The sequence below is a fragment of the Puma concolor genome, chromosome A2 (assembly GCF_028749965.1).
Source record: "Puma concolor isolate L17-30 chromosome A2, mPumCon1.1.hap2, whole genome shotgun sequence".
NCBI lineage: Eukaryota > Metazoa > Chordata > Mammalia > Carnivora > Felidae > Puma > Puma concolor.
In genome coordinates this window covers 157,465,770-157,475,782 of record NC_141668.1, presented here as the reverse complement: position 1 = coordinate 157,475,782, position 10,013 = coordinate 157,465,770, and the positions used below count along the sequence as shown (strand labels likewise).

At 55.7% G+C, this 10,013-nt stretch overlaps 1 protein-coding gene across 1 annotated transcript; it reads right to left on the bottom strand.

Annotated features, from left to right (window-relative positions):
* Positions 1–2,522: 2,522 nt before the first annotated feature.
* Positions 2,523–9,991, bottom strand: HAPLN4 (hyaluronan and proteoglycan link protein 4). The gene is made up of 5 exons (XM_086698490.1): positions 9,019–9,991; positions 7,981–8,098; positions 7,318–7,680; positions 5,410–5,745; positions 2,523–5,052 (listed from the first exon to the last, which is right to left on the bottom strand). The coding sequence occupies exons 1-5, from the start codon at positions 9,019–9,021 to the stop codon at positions 4,661–4,663; spliced, it is 1,212 nt and encodes a 403-aa protein (XP_086554616.1). The 5' UTR covers positions 9,022–9,991; the 3' UTR covers positions 2,523–4,660.
* Positions 9,992–10,013: the final 22 nt, after the last annotated feature.

Below are 10,013 nucleotides of genomic sequence, written 5' to 3'. Positions count from 1 at the left end.
TTTTGCTCAATGTTTATTTATTTTTGAGAGAGAAAGAGAGAGCAAGTGGGGAAGGGGCAGAGAGAGGGAGACAGAATCCGAAGCAGGCTCCAGGCTTTGAGCTGTCAGCACAGAGCCCGACGTGGGGCTTGAACTCACAAGCCATGAGATCATGACCTTAGTTGAAGTCAGACGCATAACCGCCTGACCCACCCAGGCGCCCCAAGAAGAGCATATTTAAAAAGAGAATCAAATAAATCTAACAGGAGAGGAGGCTTGCACTGATCGATGATGACAGCATACCCAACCTGAGAACGATTTATGACTTCCTCAACCACCTGCACCTAACGTCAAAGTGGAGAATGTCTGTTCGGTTTCACACATAATAAGAGAACAGCCAGTGACAAGCACCATGAGATACCGTTTCTTATTTATCAGGTTCACTATGGTAAAAAGGGATAACACACAATGCTGATTAAGATGTGTGGAAAGAGGCAAGTACATCTATTACTGGTGGGGTATAAACTGGCCCCACCCCTAAGAGAAGGTGGAGACCACTATCGAAGTGGCAAATGTGACTCCTTGATTCAAAGCTCTTGATATCCTCTATCCTCCTCTGGTTATACTTGTGTGAGATGATGTGGGCACTTATTCACAGCAAAATAGGGGACTCTAAATGTCTGCCATTAGGAAGTGGGCTACAAAAATGACGGTGCATCCAAACAATGAATAACCTGCCAACTTTCAAAAGGATATGGGGGTGGGGGATCTTTATACGGTGATGGAAACTATCTCAAATATATATTATTAAGTCAAAGAAGAATGACTTTAAAAGTATACATGGCACCAGAATGTTCATAGCAGCATTATTCACAATTGCCAAAAGGTGGAAAAACCCAAATGCCCATTAACTCATGAACGAATAAACAAAATGTGGCATACACATACCACAGAATATTATTCAGCCATGAAAAGGAATAAGGTCTTGATTCACACTCAACATGAAGGAGACTCAAAAATATTATGCTGAGTGAAGGAAGCTGGACACAAAAGGACATATATTATATGACTCTGTATGAAACATCAAGAACAGGCAAATCTAGGGGCGCCTGGCTGGCTCATTTGGTAGAGTATGAAACTCTTGATCTTGGAGTTATGAGTTTGAGCCCCAGATTGGGTGTAGAGAGTACTTAACATTTTTTTTTTAAAAATCAATTACACAAATAGGCAAATCTCTGGAGATGGAAAGTTAAACAGTTGCCAGGGCAGGGGGGTAGGGAAGGGAGGAATGGGGAGTGTTTGTTTCATGAGTATGGGGTTTTCTTTGGGGATGATAAAAATGTCTTGGAACTAGATAGAAATGATAGAACAGTGTGAATGTTGTGTAAATGCCATTTGTGTAAAAATGGGGGGGGGGAATGCATATGCATATTTGTTTGAATGAACATAAAACATCTCCGGAAGGGCACATAGAAACTTTGGAGTTCTCTGGGAAGTGAACGGAGGGCTGTACGATGGGAAGGAGTGGTTTTTCTGAATATCTGGCGTCAGAAAGGGTTCTATCCAGTTTACCAACCCTTAGCTCTCCCTTAGGTGGGAGATGCAGCAACTCCAGTAGGAGGAAGGTCCCCCTGGTCGAATTGGTTTCTTAAAATCCCAGGACTCAGTCTCACCGTCAGCCTACCTCCCTAACCATCCCTGCACCAATCAGGGTTTCCCGGGGAGGTGTGCCACCGCACTCATTGGCTGAACTGGGAGTGGGCGGTGTCAGCCCCTTAGACTCTCATTGTAGGAGTGGGGGTTAGAAAAGTACATATTCAAGGCAAAATAGGGAACTGGAACCGCGGAAGGGAGAAAGGAACCGCAGGGAAAAGGAGGGATGAAAGAAATCCCATGCACTCGTCCCTGGAAATACGCCTCTCACCATTCCCCCATTCAAGGAAGCTAAGGCCAGCTGGAGCCCAAGGCTGTCTCACGAAGGGGCTGGACGCTGCCTTCAGATGAGTGGCTTGAGTCTCTTGGAAGGCTGTCACATCTGGTATTGAAGGATGAGCAGTTACACCGACCATCTCACTTCTACAGCCTAATCGGTTTTACACTTTGTTCTCTTTTCCCTCTGTCCGTATCCCAGAAACTGTCAATGTTTCTCGGGCCACGATCCCACCCCTACTCCACCTCCGCACCAGGGAAAATTTGCAACCTCTCTGCCTTCCCCATACAAGAACTCTCCATCCAGTTTTGCACACTTGGGTGCCTGGGGGACTGAGAGGAACCACTGGATTTGTCAACGAGCCGGTCGGGACAGGGCTGTGAAGGGCCAGACACATGGGGGATGATGCAAGGAAGAGAGTGAAGGCAGAATGGGGGGAGTGGAGAGGTGGGGAAAATTGAAGAGTAGAGGCGGTCCTGAGGAATGAGGGTGATGCTTCTCAAGCAAATCATCATCACACACCCCCAGCTGGGAAACGTTTTGTCCACCAAAGTACATTTATGAAGTAATTACCCATCGGCTGCCTCATTTTCTCATTCATCCAAAAAACAAAACAAAACAACTTTTTTTTTATTGAGCCCCTGCTGTATGCTTTGCACTCACTGAGACCTCAGAACAGCTCTGGTACAGAGGAGGAAACAGGCTCAGGGGGGTTGTCACTTGGTCGCAGCAGCAGGATTTGAACCCAACCCACCTGATTCCACAACTCACGGATGGGTTTCCTCAAGATGGATGTGACAATAAGGGGGCCGAGGGTTCCAGGAGGGGCCTCAGTGCTATTCCATGGAAGACCTTGGATCTGGGGGCTCCCACAGCTGGGGTGGCTTTGTTCATGGGCCATCTCTCCCGAGCTGGCTCTCAACGCTGGGGGGAGTTTGGCTGGGTTCTGACCTCTTAGCACAAATTGTCCTTTAGAGCCTGTAGCTCCCTGTGGATTTTGAAGTGTAAAAAACATTCTGTCTCTCCTGGATCTCTAAGGAGTGAAACGTGGGGCAGGGGGCAGTTAGAGGAGAGAACTCAGTGAGGATGGAGATGTGGTCTCAGAGGGGATGTGGGGAGCCCAGTGCTTGCACAGCATAAAGGGCTGGGGCTGCCAGACCTCTGGGGGTTGCAGGGTGTCTCGTGCACAACTGTTGTCTGGGATATAGTTAGCGTGCAAACGGAGGAATGTCCAGCAGCTCCAGAAGCCCAGCCATATCTGGAGATGCTGCCTGGGGCTGGGCCTCTCTGGTTAAGGAGCAGACATTAAATCCCGTGGGGTGCAGTTCCCACCCATGGTAAGAAGTTCCTGAGAGCTGGGAGGTTGGTTGTCATGGAGACGACGTTGCCGGTCTCTGCGGTGACAGTTTGATGGGGTGGGGCCCTGCTGACATGGGAAAGCCTAGGGGGACAGGTGTTCTGTCACCTCAAACACCAGAGTTTGGCTTCCATGGCAACCATTGTGGGGCTCAAGCAGCTTGGAGAGGGAGCTTGGATGGGGGGCAAAGAGCTGGGGTGCACCTGGGGAAAGGGCAGCCCGTTCTCATGGTGAAAACTGGAGAACTGAATGTTGGGACACTCTCAGGACAGTTCTGGGGGTAGGGGAGAGTGGTCTTCATTGCTGTTGGTAAGGATGGGGACTTCAAGAAGCAGAGTTGTAGCTCTCTGGTGTCCCGGAGGTGAGATGGGAAACGTGTGGTATCCATGGTTACAGCTGGAGGAGGGAGGCACTATCTCCATGGGTGTGACTGATGAGGGAAGGGCTATGTGACTAGGTTACAGGTAGAAGTTGGGCTGGTCGCCTTGGTAACATGGGAAGTGGGACAGCTTTCTCCACAGCTAGTGACACGGATCCTACGGATCCCTGGGCCCAGGGGATGGTCTCTTTGGTGACAGCCAGGAAAGAGGCCATCAAGTGGGAGCAGATTTGCTCCCTCCAAAGACATACCTGAGGGGTGGGGCATGGCCGCCAGTCATGCGAGCCGGCTGGGGCATGTCAATCTGTTTTTGTGGTGACAGACGAGGCTGGTCTCCCCTGAAACTGGAGGAGCGGGGCTGTTCACAGTGACCGGGGAACGTGGCCTGTTATTCTGCAAACTTGGAGGACTCGCAGTGGAAGGGGGGAAGAATGGGAATACCTAATATCCAGGTCACCATAGGGAAGAGGACAGGAGCCCTGTCTCCATGTGACCATGGGGGCGTGATCACCTGGTGAACTCTGAGGTTTCTGTTTTCTATACATGTTGGGGGGGAGGGTTAAGGGATCAGTCTTCAGTCTCCAGGGAGATGCAGAGGGCCTGAGGCCAATCTCCAGATAATCCCGGGGGTCCAGCCTCCAGGAGACCGCGGGGGAGGGGGTGATTCTGTCTGTTTCCAAGTGACCTGGGGAGGCATTGCCAGTAGTCTTCAGGAGACCTCAGCGTCTGTTGGCCTCCAGGGGTCTTCAGGGGGCATGCCCCATCTCCTGGAGAAAGTCGAAGGAGGAGGGGAAATCCACTATCCAGGAGAGGTGGGGGCTTGGTCAGTCTCCCGGGATTGGCCAGTCTATGGGGACCTCGGGGGCGCAGCCGGTGTTCAAAGACCACAGGAGGCTTGGTCAGCCTGCTACGCACCGCAGGGGGAGAGGCCAGTCTCCAGTCACGTGGTCTGTCTCCAAGAGACCGCAGAGCACTCGGCCAGCCGCCAAGCACCCCAGCCATCTGCGCCCAGGATCTAGACGCGCAGCGGGGTCCAAGCGGCGGGGTCGCGCGCGCCTCCGGCCCAGCCGCCACCGCCGGCCCAGCCCCAACCCCAGCCTCCTGGTGCGGGGTCTGGCGCTCCGGGTGCACGGTAGCAGTAGACGCCAAAGAGGCGGCGCGTGGCGTCGGGGAAGCCCAGGCTGCGCACGCCCGGCCGGCGGCCGCCGCAGCGCGCGCGCGGGTTCACGATGGGGTAGCGCGCGCTCCCGTCGGCCAGCCAGCCCGCGGTGCAGCGGTCCAGCAGCTGCAGTTTCCACGCGGCGAACAGCTGTCCCACCTTGGCCACGGCCGCGCCGCGCGCCGCGCACGCGCGCGCTGCTCCCGAGAAGGGTACAGGCCGCAGCGGCTTCAGGAAGAACACACGTCCTGCGGTGGAGTGGGGGAGAGTGGTTAAGGCCACTCCCGGGATCTGGCCTCCTAGGGTTTCAGGATGCTCCCCACCCCCTACGTCCCTGCAACCCAGGACCCCAGCCACAGACTTCAGGAACACCCCTTCCCCTGCATTCCTGGACCCCATTGGTTAGGACAATGTTGATGCCAAGCGATGCTTGATTGGTGCGCCAGGGTAGTCCTAGGGGTGGGATATCCTGGCCTGGACCCAGGAGGGCCGGTGTGGATAGGAAGGGCGAAGGAGAGGAAACAGACGGTGGGAAAGATACAGGGAGGGACGGGAGAGGCCCCCATGAGGGCGGGGCTTCTTTCGTAGGGGCCAGACCTACGCACCCGGGAGGTTGGATGTAAAGCAGAAGGCGTCGTAGCGTTCCTCGGCGTTATGACGGTAGCCGTAGTTGCGCACGCCCCCGGAGGCAGCACCGCCGCCCGTCCCGGAACTCCCGGCTCCGCCCAGGCCGCCGCAGGGCTCCCGGGGCTGGCTCACCGGGTACTGCACCGAGCCGTCGCGCAGCCAGCCTGCGTTGCACCAGTCCAGGCCGTCGCGCCAGGCAGCGTGCAGCTGCTCTGCGGATGCCAGGATGCCGTCCTGCTCAGCGCAGGCGCGCTGCGCCTCAATGAAGGTCAGCTTGTAACGGCCTCCACGGGGGTGGTAAGGGAAGACAACGCCTGGGAGGACGCATACGGTTCAGCTTGGGAATCTCAACACTCTCCTACCCACCCGACTTGTGGGGTGCTGCGTGACTCTTCAGCCTAGACCTTCCACTCCATCCCTCCACTCTGGCCTCAGACCTGAGGACACCCTTGCCAAGCTCACACTCCTAATGGTTCCCTTTGCCTTAAGTTTGGGGTTCACTTGACCCTCCCTCTTAAGATACTTAATCACGTCCACCCCCTTTACACCGCTGGAGACTTTTGCTTATGTTCTTTCCACTTTTTTCCACCTGCTGAACTCCTATTCGTCCTTCAAAACCCAGCTGCCGCCACCCTCCTCCCTTCAGTCTTTAGTGCTCCTGACATTCTCTCAGCACTGGGAGCTTCCCTCTGGTCAAGCCCTGAGCCCATGAAGCTGGGGATATCTGTGTCCCGTGCTGACTCCCCCGCAGGGAGCCCCTGGAAGTATGACACTTGGCAAAGCATCTTTGATCCCCAGCATTGTCCAGGGCAGTTTCCACTGATTTCTCTTCCACCTTCAGTTCTTCTAACTTGTCCTTCACTGAACCCACAGTCAGCTCAGCTCAGCAGCATTCTGTGATGTGTGTTTGAGGGGCAGACCTTGGAGGTGCCGATGCATCTCTCAGCAGATGAAGGGAGGAACAAACAGGGGTCAGAGAGAAGGCCTGGACCCTGACAGATGGAGGCTTGAGTCCTGGCTCTATCACTCATTTGCATGTGTCCTGGGCAAGGCTCTAACCTGAGTCAACTGCCCATCTGCTGGTAATAGGATCTCCCTCAGAGTTTGGGGGAAATTAAACAAGAGACTCCAGCGAGCTCTTCAAGCTCATGGCACATAGAGCTTCCAATAAAGGAGAGCTGCTATTATTATTATTTGCTATTGTTGGGAGGTTCAGCAAGTGAGGGCTCTGAAATTTCTCCTAGAATCTTCCTGGGTGGGCTGAGGAAGCAGAACCAGGTGGGAGGGAATTCTTCAGATAGAACGCCCACCTCCCAGCTCCACAGTCAGCCAATCAGAACATCCCATCTCCTGGCCACGGTAATTGGCTCATGGATGGACACATGACTCAAGCTGGGCCAATGAGGGACAACTCTGGGACTCTATCTAGCCCTGTTAGGAAATTAATTGCTGAGCTGAAAACCTGCCTGAGGAAAGCCCACTCAGGGAAACAGGTGAGGAAGGGATTCCTGACATGGTGTGAGTCAATCTCCCTGGATCTAACTGTGCCTGGATCCTACCCCAGGGTTTCCCAAAGTCCTTACTATTGACACTTTAGATGGGATCATCCTTTGCAAGGGGGGCGGGGGGAAGGGAAGGGAAGGGGGTTGACCGTCCTGTGCATCGTAGGATGTATTGGAGCATCCCTGGCCTCTACCCACTAGCTGCCATCAGCAACCCCTTTCTAGACATTGCCAATGTGTCTGGGGAGCAAATTCACCCCAGATCAGAATAATTACCTTACCCCTAAATTCCTTTAGGTCAACTTGATTTGGTTCCTATCCTTTGCACTATCTCCCACTCTCTTTCCTTAGAAACATGGTTCATCCTGTCCATGGGCTGGTTACCTTCGAGATCCAGCTTGACCATGCCAGTGTCATCTTCCAGCTCATTGGTGACCTCGCATTCATAGCGCCCATAATCTTGCAGCGTAACGTTTCGGAGAACCAAGGAGGCATCCCCAGGCCCATCACCCTGCAGCTCCGCACGCCCGCGGTAGCTGCCAAATGCTCTGTGCTGGGGGCCGAGCGCCACGAAGACATCGGCAAAGGCCAGTGGGTCCACCACCTTGGTCCACTTGAGGCGGACGCCGTCGTGGTCGTGGGCAGCTGCCTCATAGTGGTAGCGGCAGGGCAAGACAATGGTGCCACCCCTGTGACTGACCACCTGCCCAGGCGCCGTCTGCACCACCACCGAGCCCGACTCACCCTCTGTGGGAGAGTCAAGCAGAGTTCAGAAGTGGTCCTAGGAAGCGGAGTGGGGAACCTGGGGAAGGGGATCCCAGGCAAGTGTTATGGGAAAAAGACCTGGGTGGAGGTCAGGAGATCCGAAGGTTAAAGGAGTTCAGGGAAGGGAACTGGAACTCAGAGGGGTAGGGGCGGGGGGGGGGGGGAATTCCGGCTATCAGGAACAGCTCAATGCCCTACCCCCTACAACCTCCCTGCACTCAGGCCATCACATTTGGCCATGGCTCCCGTGGGGCAAGACCCGCTTCTGCTGTCCAGACTCACCGAGCACGTGCACGACCTTCTTCCGGCCGCGCTGCGCCCCTGCGGGGGCCGTAAGCAGCAGGACTCCCCAGGCCGCGGCCCAGAGCGCGCCGGGACCGAGGGCCGCCCGAGCACACACCTGGGGGCATACGGCACTCAGTCCAGCCTCCTGGACTTTGCCTGTCGGAGGACTAGCCCCGACCTTCCTTCCCCACGGCGAGGAATTCTCACATGCCCAGGTCCCCACCTCGGCCAGGGTCCCAGAGGAATCTTCCAAGGGGAAGGCTGGCAGACCCTCCCAGCCTCCACCCCCTAACCCGCGCACTCTCCCGGTACCTGACACTCTAGTTCCCACGCAAAGCGCACACCCCTGGGCTCACCTGCCCTTAGTCGAGCGCAGGCCACCCGCCAGATCCCCTTCACCCCAACACTGGTGGCTCGGAGCTCCGCCCCCTTCTCTGGCCGGCCCAGGCCAGGATTGGGAGGGAGGGGGGGAGGAGCTGGAGCAGCGGCAGCGGCAAGGTTATCCGTGCGCCAGGAGACTGCAGCAAAGCGGCGGGGGTGTGGGGGCGGCGGGGGAGGGGGTGCGAGGGGTAGAGGAAGAGAGAGGGAGAGGCTAAGAGGGCGAGGAAAAGAAAACGAGACAGAGAAAAGCAGGGGGAGATGGAGATAGAGAAGGAGAGGCAGAGGAGAGACCGCGAGAGGGAAAGAGACACAGAAGCTAAGGAAAGATGGAAGAGACAGAGACTGAAGGGGAGAGAGGAAAGGGAGCAAGAGGAGAAGAGAGAAGGGGGACGCGGAGGTAGGGACTCAGAGTAAAAGAAAAGGGACCAGGAAGACAAAAAGAGGGAGGGAAAAGTAGGGAGAGGAGAGGGATATAAAAGAGGCAGAGTTCAAGGAACAGAGATACAAGAGGGTGAGAGACGGAGGGGACGGGAGAGGTGGAGCAGGGAGAGAGAGACTGAGAGGAGAAACACTGAGGGGCGTAGATTCAGACACAGAGCGAGACAGATTCCCAGAGAGGGACCTACCGGGACCCGCGCCCGTGGCCCCACTCACCATCTTGCCCGTGCGGCCCCCGCCGAGCGGCCCCTACGCGCCGGGACTGCGCTCCCCGAACACCCAGGAAGGACTGGGCAAGTCCCTTCAGGCGGCGCAATCCCGGCGTCTGCCTGCAAGGGGAGGAGGGAGGCGGACGCGGGAGCGGGGAGGAGCTTTAAAGGGGACGCAGCGACACGCGCTCCGGGAAGAAACCAGGGGCGCAAGCCGAGGAAGGACCGCGCTGGACAGTGAGTTCAGGTCCACGTCGCCGATCCTGCTGGCTGGTCTTGGGCAGGCAGAGGAAACTCTGGGCCTCAGTTTAACTATCTCTAAAATGGAGGAGGGGGGCCTGATGGAGTCTTCCATGCAGGATACCCAAGGTGAATCGGGAGGGCTCAGTAACCTGCGAAAGGGGTTTGGCCTGCAGGCTTCAGTTTTCCCATTTGTCACTTGGCGGCCATCGCAGTGTCCTGGGCACCAAAAGGTTCTCACTCTGCGGAGTGGGGGCCCCACACAACAGTCACACACTCTGCAGAGGGAACTTGCAGCAACAGGTTCAAATCTGCCTCTGCCTCTCACCTGCTGTAGGACCTTGGAAGAGAGGCTTGGTGTCTCTGAGCCTCAGTTTCCACCTCTGGGAAACAGAGTGCTGGGTGGTTCTTTGGTGAAGATCCAATGGTTAGGAACACAATAGGTGCCTAAGAAATGTTGGTAGGGGCAGGGAACAGGGGAGTCTGATCAAGCCCGACCCACTCTGGGCCTGAGTCACCCCCAGAACCTGGCCCTTCACCCAAGTTCAAACCAGGAATGAAAATGAACCATTGAACCTGGAATAAAATGAGCCTTTTCCTCAACCCCTTGGCTGCCTCCTCAGCCTCAGTTTCCCCAAAATATGAACCAACCATACAGCAGAGGCAGGGTTATAGAGTCCATGATTGGATGGGCTAGGCCAGGGCTCTGTCCTTTAGCTCAGCTGCATCCAGGAGCCATGACCTCCGAACAGGACCTTTACC